The sequence below is a fragment of the Colobus angolensis genome, unplaced genomic scaffold (genome assembly GCF_000951035.1).
Source record: "Colobus angolensis palliatus isolate OR3802 unplaced genomic scaffold, Cang.pa_1.0 Scaffold17, whole genome shotgun sequence".
NCBI classification, from domain to species: domain Eukaryota; kingdom Metazoa; phylum Chordata; class Mammalia; order Primates; family Cercopithecidae; genus Colobus; species Colobus angolensis.
The window spans coordinates 1,554,274-1,572,528 of record NW_012114821.1 but is presented as its reverse complement, the minus strand read 5'-3'; the positions used below and the strand labels follow the sequence as shown (position 1 = coordinate 1,572,528).

The 18,255-nt window shown below is 61.4% G+C and overlaps 3 protein-coding genes across 8 annotated transcripts; 1 reads left to right on the top strand and 2 right to left on the bottom strand.

Moving 5' to 3' along the window:
- Nucleotides 1-4: 4 nt before the first annotated feature.
- TIGD5 (tigger transposable element derived 5) lies at nt 5-1,615 on the top strand (the record flags this gene model as incomplete). The annotated part of the gene is made up of 1 exon (XM_011938218.1): nt 5-1,615. A coding segment is annotated over one exon (1,131 nt), but the record flags the coding sequence as incomplete, so codon positions are not given.
- Nucleotides 1,616-5,356: 3,741 nt separating this feature from the next.
- Nucleotides 5,357-10,732, bottom strand: PYCRL (pyrroline-5-carboxylate reductase-like). Of its 2 annotated transcripts, none has more exons than XM_011938069.1 (6): nt 10,626-10,732; nt 9,255-9,319; nt 8,201-8,380; nt 7,762-7,974; nt 7,368-7,460; nt 5,357-7,188 (listed from the first exon to the last, which is right to left on the bottom strand). In XM_011938069.1, exons 1-6 carry the CDS (start codon nt 10,714-10,716, stop codon nt 7,006-7,008), a joined length of 825 nt encoding a protein of 274 aa, XP_011793459.1. In that variant the 5' UTR covers nt 10,717-10,732; the 3' UTR covers nt 5,357-7,005. The 2 variants fall into 2 exon arrangements, with proteins under 2 accessions (XP_011793459.1, XP_011793460.1); XM_011938070.1 differs by having other exon boundaries at nt 5,533-7,188; nt 7,762-7,914; nt 10,626-10,722.
- A 2,572-nt stretch (nt 10,733-13,304) lies between these two features.
- TSTA3 (tissue specific transplantation antigen P35B) lies at nt 13,305-18,242 on the bottom strand. 5 transcript variants are annotated; one of them, XM_011938066.1, is made up of 11 exons: nt 18,216-18,242; nt 17,222-17,378; nt 16,766-16,880; nt 15,455-15,583; nt 15,292-15,365; nt 14,987-15,120; nt 14,831-14,895; nt 14,436-14,502; nt 14,209-14,288; nt 13,882-13,981; nt 13,305-13,640 (listed from the first exon to the last, which is right to left on the bottom strand). In XM_011938066.1, exons 1-11 carry the CDS (start codon nt 18,220-18,222, stop codon nt 13,585-13,587), a joined length of 984 nt encoding a protein of 327 aa, XP_011793456.1. In that variant the 5' UTR covers nt 18,223-18,242; the 3' UTR covers nt 13,305-13,584. The 5 variants fall into 5 exon arrangements, with proteins under 5 accessions (XP_011793456.1, XP_011793457.1, XP_011793454.1 ...); XM_011938067.1 differs by lacking the exon at nt 18,216-18,242 and adding an exon at nt 18,122-18,161; XM_011938064.1 differs by having other exon boundaries at nt 13,305-13,981.
- Between the last annotated feature and the right edge of the window lie 13 nt (nt 18,243-18,255).

Here is an 18,255-nt window from a genome sequence, read left to right as displayed (position 1 = left end):
CGGCCGGCGATGGCGGGGCGACCGCGTAACGGTGCTGCTGGCCGCCAACCTGACCGGCAGCCACAAGCTGAAGCCGCTGGTCATCGGGCGGCTGCCGGACCCGCCCAGCCTGCGCCACCACAACCAGGACAAGTTCCCGGCCTCCTACCGCTACAGCCCCGACGCCTGGCTCAGCCGTCCGCTGCTGCGGGGCTGGTTCTTTGAGGAATTTGTCCCGGGCGTCAAACGCTACCTGCGCCGAAGCTGCCTGCAGCAGAAGGCCGTGCTGCTAGTGGCCCACCCACCCTGCCCAAGCCCAGCTGCCAGTATGCCCGCCGTGGAGGACAGCGAGGATGCCCCCGTGCGGTGCAGGCCGGAGCCCCTCGGCTCCCCGGAGGAGCTGCAGACACCGGATGGCGCTGTGCGGGTGCTGTTCCTTTCCAAAGGCAGCAGCCGGGCACACATTCCCGCACCGCTGGAGCAGGGCGTGGTGGCCGCCTTCAAGCAGCTGTACAAGCGCGAGCTGCTACGGTTGGCTGTGTCGTGCGCCAGCGGCTCCCCGCTGGACTTCATGCGCAGCTTCATGCTCAAGGACATGCTCTACCTGGCCGGCCTCTCCTGGGACCTGGTGCAGGCGGGCAGCATTGAGCGCTGCTGGCTGCTGGGCCTGAGGGCCGCCTTCGAGCCCCGGCCGGGCGAGGACAGTGCTGGGCAGCCGGCCCAGGCCGAGGAAGCTGCCGAGCACAGCAGAGTGCTCAGCGACCTCACTCACCTGGCAGCTCTGGCCTACAAGTGCCTGGCTCCCGAGGAGGTTGCAGAGTGGCTGCATCTGGACGATGATGGGGGTCCGCCTGAGGGCTGCCGGGAGGAGGTGGGCTCAGCCCTGCCCCCTGCAGCCCCTCCGGCCCCAGCCAGCCTGCCTTCTGCCACTGGGGGAGGAGAGGAGGAGGAGGAGGCCACAGAGTATGGAGGGACCTCAGTGCCCACTGCTGGGGAGGCCGTGCGCGGGCTAGAGACAGCTCTGCGGTGGCTGGAGAGCCAGGACCCCAGAGAGGTGGGGCCACTGAGGCTGGTGCAGCTGCGCTCACTCATCAGCATGGCCCGGAGGCTGGGGGGCATCGGGCATACCCCAGCAGGCCCTTATGACGGTGTGTGACCAGGCCAGCCCAGTGACCTTTTTCCTGCTGCATTTGGAGGGAGGGGACACACAGTCTCCCATCTCCCCTCCCCCGGGGTGGCCCACCCCATGGGTACAGGGGGTTCCAGGAATCCAAGCCCAGCCTGGCTTGGAGGAGCTCTGTTGGTGAGAGGTTGCCCTGCCTCACTGGCACCCCAGTCTCCTGGGGGCCCAGCTGGAAGAGGCCCGGCCCATTCTCCTCTCAGGGCAGGCACATATGCGGGGCATACAAGGCACAGCACCTGTCGCAACAGGTGACTGTGTTCCCGCTCTGGCCCCCGTGGGGCTGGGCCTCCACCCCTGCACCAGTCGAATGCACTGGATGAGGGCTGACACTCCTGTCTGCTGTCGAGCCCTGGTGCTACGTGGCCCCAGAGCCACAGCGCAATCATCTCAGTGACAAAGCACACCACTTGGTTCTATTTTTTTTTAAACACATTAAATCTGTTTTTAAAGATACTCTTCAGAGGGGCCGTGAGAACGGGGGCCAGGTGGGCTGGTCTCGGGCCGCCCTGCGGTTGCTGTGGAGGTCAGAGGCCCAAAGTACTGGAGCATCACTGTGGAGTGGGGAGGGATAGAGCCCCGTATTCGGGGTTTCTGTAGGTTCCGGGTGCAACAGGGAGACGTAGAGTTCGGTTTCCTTGGATTTTTAGTTTTCCCTAAGAAAACTCTGGTCTGAACAGATCTCTTACTCCATGGGATTGGCAGCTGCCTGGATTTGCGCCCTGGTGACTTGTCCAATGGCAGGAGGGTTTCCCCCGCTTCCTCATCAGCCACAGACCATTTTTTCCAGTCCCAGGGCCCGGAGCCACTTGGCATACCTGGAAGCAGGCCCTGGCACTGACAGCCCCCAGTCAATACACAGTGCCACCGTCTGTGGGCTCTTCTCCCCACCCTCAGACTCTTCTGCCTCTCCCTGGACTGCCAAGGATGTGGCTGACAAGCTGCTCCTGGGAGGCCTAGTTGGAAAGGAGTAAAGGGTCCCAGGGCCTGTCCAACCCTGGTTCTGTTCTGCTCCAGTCAGATCTAGACCTAGAGTCCTGGTTGGACTGGGGCCGGGGATGCCCATGCCTCCCCAGGTAGAGTGGGAAATGCCTTTGCAGAGATGCTGCCTGAGCTGGTGTGAGGGGCAGGGAGCGGGCCTGCTTGCCTCCAGGTGTTGGCCCCTCATCCCCACCTGCCTCCAGTGTCCTCCTAGCAGTGGGAACCTTGAAAACCCGGAGTTGTGGAGTGCAGGGCAGCCTGGAGGCTTGCACAGGGAAGGGAAGGGCTGTGCAACAGCTTGGCAGTGGGGCAACTGCAGGGAATGTCCCCCAAAAGTGACTTCTATACAGGTCCAAGAACAAGCAGTTCCTTGGAACGGTCCCCAAGTCAAGCAATATTTACATATATATGTATGTATCTCTATCTCAAAATCTGAGAGCTCAGCGAGGGTGTGGAAGTTTTGGGAAGAAGAAAGAGACTCCCTGAGCAGAGCTCAGGGCAGCAGCTCCAGGCATGCCTGCTGAGCCCATCAGGCCACCCCCACCTACAGGAAGAGCCTCTGGCCTGAACTGCTGGGGATGGGCTGCAGAAAGCCTGAGACATTTGGGCCAGCGCCTTCCAGGGGCCCAGGCACCCAAGGCTGGGACACCACCTCTGCTCTGCCAGGCCTGCCTACAAGGCTCTGAGGAGGAGCTGACTTCACTGGCCACGGTGCCAGTGAGGGCTGCACACCTGGGCCTTGTCCGCAGCCTGGGCAGCTCCTGGTGCTGCCCTTCAGCGCAGCTACTCATTGCTGCTGCATCTTTGGCGAGGCTTTCATCTCCAACCTTTCTTTACACCTCAGCCCTTTTGTTAGCCTGGGTCCCAGGACGCTGGCATCGGTGCTGGCAGGCCCGCTCCCCTCATCGGGGTGGCTCTGGCCTGTCCCCCAGTACCTGGAAGATCACTTTCTATAAATAAGGCAGCACTAATTTTTGCTATAAGAAAAAAGAGGCCGCGGGCGCGGTGGCTCACGCCTGTAATCCCAGCACTTTGGGAGGCTGAGGCGGGTAGATCCCCTGAGGTCGGGAGTTCAAGACTAGCCTGCCCAACGTGGTGAAAACCCCATCTCTGCTGAAAATACAAAAATTAGCTGGGCATGGTTGCAGGTGCCTGTAACCCCAGCTACTCGGGAGGCTGAGGCAGGAGAAATGCTTGAAGCCGGGAGGCAGAGGTGGCAGTGAGCCGAGATTACACCACTGCACTCCAGCCTGGGAGACAGCGAGATTCCGTCTCAAAAAAAAAAAAAAAAAAGCAGGTGCAAGCTGGTGGGGACACCAGAAGCCTACCAAGAGTGGATCTGGCTGCTGGCATTTACTAGGAGGGGAACACCCCCTAAACAGGGCTTAAAAAGCATCTCCCTAGCATGGGGTGTGCTAGCACAGGGTGCTATGCGGCAGAGGCTCAGCTGCTAGGCCCTGCTGCTGAGAAGGCTGCTCTGCCCACGCCTGGTCTCGTGGGCAGTGCCAGCCATGGATCCCTGCTATCCTGGGTTGGAACCTGGGGCCCTGTCCCAGCCCTGCCTGCAGCTCACTAACCCTCTCTGGGTTCTGCTCAGTGTCCGAAGTGATGGGAAGACCCCGGGGTTGGTGGCTGTAGTGGACCCCGGGGGTGGTGGAACCCTTTGGGAGGCCAAGTGTTCTTTCCCAAAGCTGCGCGGGTGCCGCTGCCTGCGGGGTCCTGGCTGTGGGCAGACAGCAGGCTGGGGTGAGGCTGCATCTACTTCCTCTAACAGCCATGGCTGCCTGCGGGGCCTGGCCTCTCACTGGCAGATTCTGCACATTCCCTGCAGGCAGAGGGGTGGGCAGGGGTGCCTGTGGCCTCAGAGGTGCAGCCAGCTGTCCTCAGCTCGGATGGTCCACAAGAGCCCCCAGCTCCTGTTCACTGCTCTTCTGGCTAGCGATCCCTGTGTCAGCGTCATTGTCGGAGCTCCTGGGCTTGGCGCGGCTGGAGAAGGGAAGGTGCTGAGGAGAGCAAGATGAGCGCAGGTTTTGTTGAAACCACCCGACCTGCATTTTCAGGGGGATAAGGCCACTGCCTCGGCCCAGGGACCTGCAGGCTTGGGGGACCCCCTGGATGTCCGCTGAGCTGCGGATGAAACATCACAATGTGGTGGGAAAGGAAGGGGGACACCCCCAGACTAGCGGGTGGTCCTGCAGGGATCCCAACCCCTTATGTACCTAGTTGAGATGCCCATGGGGAGCAACCCCAATGGCACGTCAGAGTCCCTGGGCTTGCAGGGTCATGCTCTGTTGAGGCCCTTCCTCTAACTGGCGAGCTTGTTTACAGCTGAGCTTGCCTGGTCAGATGGGCCCAGTGGCTTTATCTAATAAAGGCCGGACATGTCCGCTTTATGAGCATCTCTGTTTTGAAGTCGTATTTTTTAACTCTTGATCCAGTGCTTGGATCAGGAATACCCCCTAGATTAATCGGGGCACAGGGCATAAAAGTGCAACACTGATCAAACATACCATAATCGTATCCATCGTTTTCTACCTTAAAGAACCGTTTTTGCCTGGCAGTAAGAGGCACAGGGGAGGCCTGGCTGACCACGACGCTCCCTGCCGTGCCCTGAGAACCTAAGCCTGTGTCTTTGTTACAGGTCCTCACCAGCTGGGCCAGGAGTGGCTGGATTGGGCTCTCCACCTCCCGAACTCAGCTCACCTAGTACCTAGGGCTGTCAGAGGTCCCGGGGGAGACAGGTGTTGGTTCAAAATCAATTATTTCTCCTTGCAGATGGGCTCAGTGTGAACACAGGTGGCCCTCAGAAGGGCTGTCCATGTTCCTTTAGGGGGCCACCTGCGCCAGACCCCAGGCTCCCAGACCTGCCCAGGCTTGGCACACAGTCCCCTGGGGTGACTGTGCAGGGGAGACAATTCCATGCCCAACAAAGCCCCCCGGTGATGTAGAGGCCTGCAGCAGGCACGGGGAGACCTCTGCTGTCCACAGTGCCTGCACCCTCACTACCTGACACCTGTCCTTGACCAAGGTTGTGGGCCTCAGCTTAGATGGGGCAGGCATTGGACCTTTTTTTTTTTCCCTAAGACAGAGTCTTGCTGTCAACCAGGCTGGAGTGCAATGGGGCAATCTTGGCTCTCTGCAACCTCTGCATCCTGGGTTCAGGCAATTCTGCCTCAGCCTCCCAAATAGCAGGGATCACAGGCACGCGCCACCATATCCGGCTAATTTTGTATTTTAGTAGAGATGGGGTTTCTCCATGTTGGTCAGGCTGGTCTTGAACTCCCAACCTCGTGATCCGCCCGCCTTGGCCTCCCAAAGTGCTAGGATTACAGACGTGAGCCACTGGGCCTGGCCCAGAACTTGGTTTTATTCACCTCTGGTGAAACATGAGCTCACTTGGTGCTCTCCGGCATCTTTATTCCCATCTCCTTAGGCTGACCCTGACAAGTGCCAGGGCCAGGCGTGGACCAAGCAGTCGACTGAGTCAGCCTGCCCCGGGAACCAGGCGGGGGAGGGAGCTTACGGATGGGCTAGGCTCGGGGGAGTGAGAGAGGGCAGGTGGAGGGCAGAAGTCTGTCGCCACAGAGGCAGCTGAGCATGAAGGATGGAGCGTGCTGCTGTCCTGCAGGTGCCCTTAGCCCTGTTTTGCACTGGGGGATTGATCTGCCCAGGCACACAGGGAGAGGGCACAGCAGAAGCCGCTGCCCAGCCTCGCTGAGGGCACGCTCTCCACCTCGCCTCCAGAGGCTGCTGGGTGGAAGCTGAGCTGCAGCAGTTGGGGCCAGCGTGGGACTGGAGGTCCAGGTGAATCTTGTGGGGCAGGGGATGGAGTTAGGACTGCCTGGCCTGGGCCCTCCCCACCCAAAGGCCCTAGAACCCTAGCCTTCAATCCTGGAGCTTTGCTTCTCCCCCAAGTCCTGGCTTTCCTGACCTGCTGTCTTTTAGGGACATGTGGAGGGGACAAGTCCTGCCGTCAGAGGCCAGTGTAGTGGTGCCAGAGCCACGGGGCATTCCAGGACCCCTGACCTAGGTGAGGGGCAGGAGGGCCCAGAGCCACCTGGCCACTTGTCAGGAGCTTAGGATCAGGAGGAAAGAGGGAGACTGTATCCCAACTAAAGCCAGGGATCTGCATTTGTCCTGGCTGGCCAGGGCCACCCTCTCAGACCTCAAGCCGCCCCACCTACCACTGCCCGCCTGGTGCCACCCCAGCACTGCTGAAGACCTGGCCCAGCAGTTCCTCCTCTTTAGCAGAGGACGAGCACACCCACCACAGGCACCTGCTTCTCTGGGCTGCAGGGCAGGCTCCAGCTCCCTGCGGGGGCCCCACCCACAGCAGGCCAGGGCCCCTGGCTTTACTGCAGGGGAGAGGGTCTCTTGTGTAGACCCCATATGGCTCGTGCCCCCTAGAGCTGAGATGAGGCAGCTGGCCTGGCTGTAGCTGCATGGAGCCACCTGGAAAGCCAAAGGCAAGCCCCGGTTCCAGACCAGGCACTGGGCCAGCCGTGCCTGTTACCATAAGTTCTGTTCATGGCCTCGACCAACAGCCCAACCATGTGGGCAACTGACCAAGATGCCATCTCTTGGGCCCCTCAGAACCTATGTTGGAGCGAGGAGGGCTCACTGAAGCAAGGGGCGGGGCAACCACCACGGTGCCTTCTGCTTACCAGGGAAAGAGGAGTGTCCCCACTAGTCAGGGCTCCCCTGCCTGCTGGAACCTCTCACGTCCTGCCCCCTGCATTTCCCTGTGCGGGGGGAGAAGGAGTGGTAGGAGACCCTCGTGCAGGAGGGAGGGAGCCGCAGTCCTCGGGGAAGGGCACAGGGAGAGGTGGGGGCACAAAGGCAGGCAAGGATGGCCAGAGCCCAGCCTACTTTCTGCTGAGCTCCCTGGCCCGGCAGGTGGCGGCCTCCACGGCGCTCATGGTGGCTGCTCGCAGCCCGCCCTGCTCCAGGGCATGGAGCCCGTAGATGGTGGTGCCACCCGGGGTGCACACATCTGAGCGCAGCTGGGCTGGGTGTTGGCCCTCGTGCAGCAGCATCTTGGCCGTCCCCTGAGGAGAGTGTTAGAGCCTGGTGACCGGGGGAGGTAGCCCGGTCCCCACTGTGCGGCCTGCCCTTGTTGCATCCCCCAACTTTGGCCCCAGCTTCTAGAGCCTGCTGTTTCCCTGCCCACTGGAAGTGGTACAGGCCTGGGCCTTCCCAGTGTTCCCCAGAGGCCACCCTCACTCACCAGCAGGGTCTGGGCAGCGATGCGGTGGGCCAGGCTGCTGGGCATGCCCATCTTGACGGCGCCTTCGGCCAGGGCCTCAGAGAATGCACACACCTGTAGCAGCAGCATGGTGGTGGGGGGGATAGATGTCAAAGCCTGGGGGCTCAGAACCTTCAGGAACAAGGCCCAGAGCACTAGCTATGGATGGCCAGAACTAAGGCCTGAGCCCAAGGGTCTGCAAAGGGGCTGGCCTCGAAGATCCCCAGGGCAGTGAAGTCCCAGGGACAAGCAGAGCTCCCAGTGGGCCTGGAGACCAACCTCAAGGTTGGACTCTGAGGGCAGAGGCTGTCAGAGGGACTTGGGTGGGCCGTTCTTTGCCAAGGGTGGGGCAGGGGATGGACGAGGCAATACTCACGAAGGCCACGCCACTGCCACTGAGGCCAGTGTGGATGTCAACGTAGGCTTCAGGCACCTCCTCACACTGCCCACAGGCCTCCAGCAGATGCTGCAGGAGCTTGGTCTCGCTGCTCCCCACGTGGCGGCCCCGCGCCATCACTATGGCCCCTTCCTGGACCACACAGGGCAGGTTGGGCAAGACCCGCAGCACCCGTGTGTTTGGCGGCAGCAGCTGGCCAGAGAGAGGCCAGAATCAGGGAGTCTGTAGGACTGGGCCCTGCTGGGAGGCCTCCAGCATCTGCCTCCCAGGTACAGCACCAGGAGGGAACCCTAAGCCCAGACACTTGACCCAGGTGGGCCACCCGGCCACCTCAGGCTCTCTGGGGGGCTGCCTGCCACCCGAGCCCGGCCAGCAGAGCCTACGCTGGGATCAAGGCCTTAGTCCAAGGGACACTCACCTCCTCCAGGGTGCTCAGAGACACCCCAGCAGCCACGGACACCAAGATGTGTTCAGCAGTGACCACAGGAGCCACCTCTGCCAGGACAGCTGGCAGGATGTGGGGCTTGGTGGCAAAGATGACGAGCAGGCAGCTCTGCAGCACCTCCTGGTTGGAGTGGGTGGTCTGGCAACCCAGAGCCTATGCCAGGGACACCAGGACCAGGCCTCAGGGGCTGTGTGAGCAGCACACCCTCTCCACCACAGCCCTTCCTGCTGGAGGCCACACATTCCCATGGGTCCCAGGGTCTCTCCCATTGCAAGTGTCTAGACCACCCCAACTTCTCCAATGCCCAAGACTCACCCAGACTAACCCTGCTCCTCACAGGCCATCCTGATGTCAGAGCCTCCCCAAGCCCTGAGCCCTCCATCCGCAGTGAATGTCTGTGACCACCACCCCAGCATGCAAACACACACATGCACATGCATGCACTCACGAGCATGCATTCACATATACACACGTGCAGACACATGTACTCACGAGCACACATACACACGTGCACATGCATGCACTCAAGAGCACACACGTACACACACACACGCATACACTCACGAGCACACACGTGTACACACCCACTCACGAGCATGCACTCGTGTACACGCACGCACTCATACACATGTGCGTGTGCACACACGAGCACATACGTGCACACGAATACACTCACGACCACATAGGTGCACATGTATGTACTCATGAGCATGCACTCACACACACGTACACACACGCAGTGACACACACACGTGCAAACGCACGTGAGCAGGCACTCACATATACACACGTGCACATGCATGCACTCACACGCATACACACACACACAAACACTTTGCTTTGGCCCTCCACAACCTTACTTTCCTCCTGGCCTCTCATCTCCCTTTCCCCAGCCCAGACCAGCCAGTCTCCAAACTTCAGCTAAATAAACCACCCATCTTTGGCTTTAATAAATGTCTTAGTGGGACAGGAGTCAAGAGCTATCCTGGGCTCTGGAGGGTATGAAGAACCTGGGCTCTGTGCTCACTTGAAAGTGACATAAGTTCCTGTCTGTTGGTGCACTGGCCACTATGTGCTGAGCTTCCACTTTTCCTGGAAAGAAAGGAAAAGGAAAAGGGGTTGGTGAGGGGGTGGGATAGGATGGCAGCGAGAGGAGAGGGAGGAGCTCACCCGGCCTCTCAGGCTCAGCCACGCCGGGCCCATTATGGGCCCCCTCCTGGCCTCAGGAACCCAAAGCGGGATGCACCATTCACCGGGCCCAGGCAATCATATCCATTGATTCTACTTGGCAGTCAACGCCCCTGACTGCTGCTGAGTGTGGAGGCCAGGAGCTGGCCTCGGTGGTGAGGACACAGATCCCTGGGGCCTCTGTCTCCAGGGAAGGGAAGGCTGCCTGGAGAAGAGGAACACCAGGCCTTGGGGGAGTGTGGTGGGTACAAAGGCAGCTGATTGGCCACAGAGGGCCCAATGGGGGCCCAGGTTCCTCGGGAGGGAGAGTCTGTGCTGGGATGTCCAAGAAGAGGCTAAATGCCTACTTGGTAGAAATCATCTGCTTCTGTGGGGTACAGGGATGGAGAGACTGGGTTAGATTTTGGTAAGGTCGAAGAGGAAGACAGAAGTGTACACTACAACCTAAACCCACAGCAACTAATCATGACAGTGCCAGCCATACACACCAGTACTAGGCTCAACATTAGACATATTGTCTCATTTAACCAGTACAGCTCTGGGAGGCATGTGGTACTGCCGGGTTTCACAGGTAAAACTCACAGTAAGCTATTTCCTGATGGATCTTGATTCTTCTGGACCCTGAAGTATGGCTGAAGGCAGGGAGCCAAAAGTCATCCAGCTCTCCCTACCCACAATCTGCAGAGAGGCTTCTAAATGCCTGGAGAAGTATATGGTCAGCATAAATATCCCGGCTATAAAACAGTGTTTCTCAACAGGGGATGACTTTACCTGTCTCCTCCCCCCACCCAGGGGACATTCGGCAGTGTCTGGAGGCATTTTTTGGCTGTCACAACATGGGGGTGCTACTGGCACAGGATGGATGGTCTGGCCCAGGTGTCCCTAGAGCTAAGGTGTCTGGGAGAGAAGCCCTGCTGCTCGGAGAGGGGCTGGCGCGCAAAGAGAACATCAGAGGCTGGAAGAGGTGAGCCTGGCCAAGGCCACGCGGCCAGGAAGCCGGTCACGGAAGCGGCACCTAGCCACGTGTAACTCAAATCTTCCCGCAGCCACGTCAAAAAAGTAAGAGGAAACAGGCGTGACTCCGGCTGCACCCAGCGGAGCTGAGACCCGAGTGGCTGGGCTCGCGCCTCCGGCCCCACTCTCGCGGCAGGACACCTCCCACAGGGCTACTCCCACGCCAGGCCGCAGGCCCAGCCCCGCGCCGCCCCACCTGCTCTGATGAGACCCTGCGCGATGGCCCCCGCCATGCGGCCCGCGCCCACGAAACCCACGCGCTGCGTAGCCGGCCCCGCAGCCGCCATCTTGTCGCCCCGCTCCGGCCGGCTTTTTGTCCGCACTCTACTGGTTCGCAAGGCGCGGGAACCCCGCCTCTCGCTGCTTATTGGCCTGAAGAGGCTAGGCCTCTCTGTCCATTGGCTGAGGGAAACTGGGGGCGGGGCCGGCGGAGCGCGGAGGGGTCCCGGTCGGGCGTGCGAGGACGGGCTCTTGGTTTTTCTGGAGGGGAGGGGTCGCGAAGCGGGTTGCGGGACTGGTCCAGAGCGTGCGGTCACTGAGGTCCAGCCGACGACAGACGGTGGAGCCGCGGGGAAGCACGAGGGGTGGAGGCCCAGGTCACGGAGAGCTGGCCGGGTCCAGGGGCCTGAGATCGACGGGAAGGGGAGGGGACATTCGGGAAGGGGGGGCGTCATTTTTAATGACACAAGGAAAATAAGGTTTGAAGATCTGAGTGCGATTTTGTTTTCATCATCCAATCTAAGGCTGCATGTTACAGATGTTATTTTCTTCTGAAGCCTTTGACATTTTCTAAGCTCTTCAGTAATGAAATTCTCTCATTGATTCAACATTTACTGTGCATTGCAGCCTCTGGGCCCTGCTCTGGGCCTGGGCAAGGCCACCCCACAGCAGCAGCAGATGGGACAGGCTGGACCCCACCCTGCAGCCCTGCTTGTTGGCTGTGTAGACGGACTACAGTCAGCACACACGAAGGACGGCCAGAGTGTCAAGGCTCTGAAGCAAATGACGTAGAGAGCGACAGAAAGCCACCAGGAGGCTGCTTCGGCCACCGTGGCCAAGACAATGTGGGCGGTGGACACTTTGCACCAGCACACAGTGTCAGCAGCTGTCTCTCCTGCTACCTTGGATCCTGCTAGCCCCTTCCCACACAGACTCCCTGGATTTTCTCCCAGGCCCCCTGGGCCAGTGATGGCTTGGGACCCAGGCTATGGGGAGGTAGGTGAAAGGGGCCGGAGGCATCCAGTGCCATGCTGTCATACGTAAGGACAAAGCTCATCATAAACAAGTACACCGAGTCGAGGTGAAGGAGGGGTGCTGGCTGAGTGCCCAGGGCCACAGTGAGAAAAGAAGGCCCAGTCCTGTTCAGCCTCTCCGTCCCATGCCGGGCCAGGCTTCTGAACATCCGTTGGGAGCCCTCAGCTGACCTGGACACCCAGCCACCCATGGCTTGTGTCCAGGGCACCTCTGCTCTTGGCTGGGCTTCTTCCCACTGTTCCTCACCTGGCGGATCCAAGTGGCCACACAGGCACCACCCTCTCCAGGAGGCCTTTCCTGAACCCCCACATGGGCAGAGCCTTTATCCACAAAGGGCTGGTGCCAGGGGATACACTGTGAACGAGGCCAACCCACCTCCTGGAGCTCCAGGTCCTGGGATGTTAGCATGAGGGGTGGGGGTTGAGGCGGGACTCCCAGAAGTTTGCAGACAAACAATCCCAGCAGGGGAGGGTGGATGCTCAGAGAGGGGCTGAGATGGTGCTGTCAGGGAAGGTGTTTGGAGGCTGGGCCACCTCAGCTGAGGCCTAAAAGGTGGGGAGGCCTTCAGCCAAGAGGAGGCCAGTCTCAGGGGAGGCCTAGAGGACACCTTGGTTTGCCTGACACAAAGGGGCAGTGACAGATAAGGTGAGTGGCTGGCTGGGTGCAGGACACAGGTCTGGACTCAGTGCCGGGACAGGGAGGACACAGCAGTGCTGCCAAATTAACAAAGGAAGAAGTGAAGCAGCAAGCACTGCCTGCAGCCAGAAGGCATCCTGTGCGTGAACACAGCACAGGGCGCCCAGGAGAGGACCCTGAGAAGAGGCGGGCCCAGGTTTGGGCCAGGAGCCAGGGAGGGTGTCTGGGTCCTGGGCGTGGGGGACCAGAGGGTTCTAGCCTAGAGGCTCCCTCTGTACAAGGTGCTGAGAAAGGGGGTGACGGGCAAGCTGGGGCCTGGAGCCCAGTGCTCCTGGTCCATACCCCAGTACCACCCTGCCTGGGTGAGGCACTGTCCCAGGAACCATTCTGGACTTTGCTGTCTCCGCTCTGAGAATGGAGGGGGGGAAGAAGTGACACCCCACCTCTGGTGACTGGAGCTGACCTGTCCAGCAGGCAGCTGTCCCTCTCCATGGGACGAGGCCAGGTGGGGACCCACACCCAAGCCTGAGAGCCACAGAGATGAGGGGCCAGGTCAGGGGAAGCCTGAGCCACTGAATCATCAGCCTGCCCTCAGACCCACCCGTGGGCCCAGCTTGGCTGGCTCACTAGATGTTTCTGGCGCACTAGACCAGTTTCCCCAGAGCTCTCAGGCTGAGGCAGGGAGGCCCTGGTGAGCTCAAGTTACTCAGGCCTGCAGGTGGCCACACGTGGAGGGGCTAGGACTGACCGTGCCCTGCACATCCTTGTCCACGCCAGTCTCTGCTGCCTGCCTGCTGCCTGCCCGCTGCCTGCCCACGTGCGTGCCTTCCCATCTCCAGCTTCTGCAGCCTTTCCACCCCAGGGAGTCACCAGCTCTCGGGGGGCTGAACAGCAAGCCAGGGGGACAGTGGGTACCACGGCCGGCCAGGCTCGGGGGCAGTACCTGGGTGTGGGGCATGGCTCAGCACAGAGCTGCCAAGCCCAGGCCTGTGAAAATGCAGTTTATTGGCTCCCAGGGAGTGGGACACAGGATCAGAGTGGACACGCGCAAGGCCGGGGGCCAGTGTGGGGAGCAAAGCACCGGGCCTGCCCGGGCCCTGGTTTCCCTGAGGACTGATGTGAATGGGGGCCCGACTGGATAGATGCTTGGGGCTGCAGAGCGGACAGAATGTGGGCCCAGGTGGTGCCCTCAGCTCCTGGCAGGGTTGATGGGTGGTGGCTCTGCCAGCCGATGGTCCGCCAGCACCTGCTCCTGCCTTCCAGCTTCATTTCCGGGCCTGCTCGTAGTTGTCAGTGAACCAAGCACAGGTCTCCTTCACCGCTGCAGAGGTGGGCAGGTGAGGGCCATGGGCAGGGAGGGCCAGGGCCACATGGGAGGAAGTGGGGGGAGTCCCAGGGACAGGGAAGTCACCCCTCTGAGCTTTGGTGTCCCACCTCCAGGGCAGTATAGGCTCTGAGGGGGGCGCCTCACCTCTGCCCTGGTAGGGAGCATGAAGGAGAGGCTGGGGCAGGCCAGCAGGTGTGGGGGCCACCAAGTGGAGGGCTGTGGGGTCGGGGCTCACCCTGCTTGAAAGGTGTGAACCGGAAGTCGGGCAGGTAGGTCCTCAGCTTGCTGTTACTGGCTGTCTTCTTAAACTGCCCATCCGACTTGGTTGTATCAAACTGCATGCTTCGTCAAGGCCACAGCGAGAGGAGCAACTCCACTCCCAGCCCCCGCAGCTTGCCCTTGAACCTCTGCCATTCCCAGGGAGCCACAGCAGAGCTCCTCCGCCTGCCAGGGTGGGAATCCTCCCTCCACAGTGTCCCACCCACGCTGGCCCTGTGCCGGGAGACCACAGAGCCTGCCAAGGGGCCCCCGTCCAACCCCCAGCACTGGAGCCAGAGGATACGGTGACCTCCCCATGGAAGTCCATGGCCTCCACCACCGCCTCGGCTGCCTCCTTGATGGAGACCTCATCTTCCTCGCCCACTGTGGGGAGCCACCGGGTCAGGCCTCCCCTTGCTGCCCCCCAACTGCTCATGAATATTCCTGCTCCTACCCCTCAGCCAGCCTCCCAGGACAGCCTTGGACCCTGTCCCACCACGGAGGAAGGGGGCTGAGGGCTGAGGTGCCCACCTGAGAGGATGATAGGCTCCACTTCATTGTACTCCCGCAGGACCCAGATAAAGAGCTGGGCCAGGTCCTACAGGTCAGACAGGTAGGGTCAAGAGACCATGGGTATAGCCACAGGTCCCCTCTCCCAAACACCCCTGCCGGGGAGTCCATACTGTTCTCCTTGTTCAGTGGGGTTCAGCCTGGGGACCAGGGGTCCCTCCTTTCTCCCTCGGAGCTCAGAGCTACACCAGTGACTCCTGGAAACAGGAGGCTATGGGGCCTCCGAGAACCAGAGATGGTTCCTCTCGGAGCTCAGCCCAGACTCTCTCCTGGTCCGAGGCTCCCTCCTGCACCGCCTCCCTGACAGCCCAGCAGGGGCAAGTTCTCTGGGGAGAGCTATGCCTTCCTTGACGCACCAGTGAGTATATGAACTGCCTCCGCGGCTTCCCGGTACCCCACACCGTCAGGGCCGAGCCGCTGCCTGCAGATTCGGGGAGGGAGCAGGTGTCAGAGGCACTGGGTCACCTCCTCTCGAGCTGAGCCCGGGAACCCCGTCGGGCGGACGCACTCACTCTTGGCCAGGTGCACCTTGTGGATGAGGCCAGGCAGCACATGGCCATCCTCGATGTTGAAGTTGTCATGGGGCCCAAAGACGTTGGTGGGGATGACAGCGGTGAAGGTGCAGCCGTACTGCTGGAAGTAGGCCCTGCGGAGGCACAGTGTCTCCTGCCCTCGTCCTGGGCCCGCGATCCCACCCCAGGCTGCTGCTGGCCTCTTACTGAGGCTGGCACGAAGACCCGACCCGGCCGGCCCCACCCGCCCCTGGGGGCCCTCTCCCCCACTCCTGGCTGGGCCTCAGCAGGACGGGTGTGAGGACCTGTTCTGCACGTCGATCATCCTCTTGGCATACGAGTACCCAAAATTGCTGCTGTGGGGCGGCCCGTTGTGGATCTGCGGGGGCGAGAGAGGCAGAGGCCACTACTTCCTGGCCCCGCCCACAGGCTCCCCAGCCCCGCCCACAGCCAGGCCCCGCCCCTCACCATGGTCTCGTCTATCGGGTAGGTCGTCTTGTCAGGGAAGATACAGGTGGACAGGCAGGACACCACCTTGCAGGCGCCCACCTCGAAGGCCGAGTGCAGGACGTTGTCGTTGATGTGCACATTTTTCCTCTGCAAGGTGAGGGGGGGACCGATCAGGCTCCCCAGCTCAGATCCTAGCCCTTACTTGCTCCTCCAGATGCAGAAGTGGAGATACACCCTGGCCCTTCAGCCATGGCAGGACCCAAACCTGCCCATCCTTACCCTTTTGGGACAAGGTGAAGCCTCTGGGCTTACAGACACCACTGCTCTCCAGCCCCACCAAGGCTGGAGGAGGGGCTGGCTCTGCCTTCCAGTGTGAGGAGAAAACCACACCCCCAGCTCAGGGATGGACCCCACACAGGAGGCTGCTGAGGTCAGGGCAGGTAGTGGAGGCTGGGAAGGAGTCCAGTCTGGCCCTGGGCTGGGCTGGGGCTCCCACTACATGGGGAACGGGGCAGTCTACTTCACCACCCTGGAGGAGCTCCCATCTGGCTCTACCTCCCAGGATTAATGAAGCCTGCCCTTGCCAGGTCCCCCCCCCCCCCCCCCCCGCAAGCCCCACTTCCTGTGCATGAACTAGACATGGCATGGCTGGAGCACTGGGACTGGTCTTGGGAGAAGGGAGAGGTGGTGGCCAGGCAGCCTGCTGGGAAGGCCGAGACACCGACAAGGAGGGCTCTGGGGTGACAGGGCTCTTGGGCAGAATCTGGTCTGAGCCTCTGCTGACCCTAGTGCCTCCTGCACTTAGCAAAGCCAGCTAAGGCAAGGCTGCTGCCTAGAGACCTGTGGGGTCAACCCTCTGGGACACAGCTAGCCATGGCAGGGCCCTTACACCACGCCCCCTTCCCCCAGGCACAGGCAGCAGATGCACAGAGCTCTGTTTACACCCCTGCACCCCGGAGTGTGCGGTGGGCCCAGCACAGGGGAGCTGGGGACTCAGGGGGCCCTGGGGACTCAGGGGGCAGGAACCAGCTCCTAGTCCCACGTGGCCTCTGGCTCCTTTCAGCTTCCCAATGCTGCAGGTCAGCCCCACAGCTTTTCCTTCTGGGCCAAGTGCCTCCAGGCCCACCTGCATTGCCCCTCTGTCCACAGTACCAAGTGTGAGTGACTAGGGGTCCCTCAGGGGCTGCCCCCACCAGGCTGTGCCAAGCCCTGATCCTCAGGGACTTCCTGGGGTGGGAAAGTGGGCCTGTGAGAGTGGGAAGGCCGCCAGGAAGTTCCCAGAACCTGGGATCCTGGTTTCCAGTGCTTGCTGGGGCCACCCTCACTTACCCAGAAGTCCAAATTGTATTTGATATTCCGGAACAGGCCCCCCACCATTGCAGCAAGATGGATGACATGCGTGGGTCGGACCTTCTCAAACAGGGCGCGGGTCTGTGCTGCATCCCTGTGGGGAGCCAGGCTGTCAGGAGGCTCTGGAGGGAACCAGCACTCCAGGGTTGGGTGCTGAGTGCAGGGACTGGGTGGGACTACGGCAGGAGGAACAGTCAAAAGGGAGGGTGGCCCCAGGGCCTGGCTGGTGTGAGGGTGCAGGCTTCCAGGAAGAGATGGGAGGGTGTTGGTCCAGGAACACAGCCAAGCACACCTAGGCCAGGCCAGCCACCTGGCAGGAAGGACCCAGACACACAGCTACTGCTAGACTCAGGAACAGGCCCAGCCTGGAGCTCTTAGCTCTGGGGTCAGGGGTAGGATGGGGAGGAGGGCTGATCTCGGGATGGGCTCACTCACGTGAGATCGGCATCTTTGGAGGAGACAAACAGCCAGTCTTCTCCAGGAAGTCCAGCTCCATCTGCTACCACCTTCTGGATGGCTTTGCCTACCAGCCCGGAGCCCCCTGTCACTAGAATCCGCACGGACCCCTGGGGTTCACCCATGTCAGTTGCACCTGTAGTGTCAAATTGTGGGAGGCTGAGGCCATTATGCTCCCATCCTTTGGAACCTCACTCTTCTGTGGCAACTGGCACAGAGTGAGGCCCTCAGGGTGGGGACATAGTCCACTGGCAACCAGAGAGACCCAGCTGGACAGAGGCACCCCCTCGTCGCAGCCCTGTTCCCCAGGGAGCCCTCAGCCTACTCAGGGGTCCTGAGCTACCACCCAGCCCAGAGCAGCTGGTCCCAACCCACGACCCCCCACTGGGCCGATAAAAGGTACATTCTTCTCCCCTCTGGCTGATAAGAGGGGAGCCAGACAACCTTGGGACTGGGGCTCCTGGCGCAAGTCGTTAACACGGCTTGCAGCCAAAGCCCACATGCTAGGGACAGGCACGAAGCGGCGCCTGTGTGCAGCCCACGCCCACTTGAGGCTGGCTGGTCCTGGAGAGCCCTGGCCAGCCAGATTCCTCCAGGGCAGAACAGGCCTTGGGGCGCAGCCACCCCCAAGGATCCTATACTGGGAGCCGAAAACCTGCTCGGGCTCTGCGGCAGGGCCCCAGGACCAGCTCTTACGGGAGGGGGCCCTGCGCAGGCATCGCGTGGCTCCCAAGCACGCGAGGAGACCTCACCGCAGCCGGACCCCCTACCACGGCCGCAGGCTGCCCCACGCCCCTCGATCCCAGACCCCCACAGCGTTCCCTGACTCTCACGGAGCATCCAGGGCCCAGGGTGAGGCTCAGTCCGATGCCACCTCACCTGCGTCCAGCCCCACCGCCGGCTCCCCGACAGCGGCTTCAGGCTGCCCCACGCCCCTCGATCCCAGACCCCCACAGCGTTCCCTGACTCTCACGGAGCATCCAGGGCCCAGGGTGAGGCTCAGTCCGATGCCA

Excerpts from the sequence above, each read along its gene's own strand:
- TSTA3 (XM_011938064.1), bottom strand. Across the intron at positions 16,881-17,221 it reads TCCAAAGATGCCGATCTCAC|GGATGCAGCACAGACCCGCG; the intron begins GTGAGTGAGCCC and ends GGCTCCCCACAG. Across the intron at positions 15,121-15,291 it reads ATGATCGACGTGCAGAACAG|GGCCTACTTCCAGCAGTACG; the intron begins GTCCTCACACCC and ends GTGCCTCCGCAG.
- PYCRL (XM_011938069.1), bottom strand. The coding sequence starts at position 10,716 with ATGGCGGCTGCGGGGCCGGCTACGCAGCGCGTGGGTTTCGTGGGCGCG. Across the intron at positions 8,381-9,254 it reads GGAACTTATGTCACTTTCAA|GCTCTGGGTTGCCAGACCAC; the intron begins GTGAGCACAGAG and ends TCCCTGGCATAG. Across the intron at positions 7,189-7,367 it reads TCGCTGCCCAGACCCTGCTG|GGGACGGCCAAGATGCTGCT; the intron begins GTGAGTGAGGGT and ends CACTCTCCTCAG.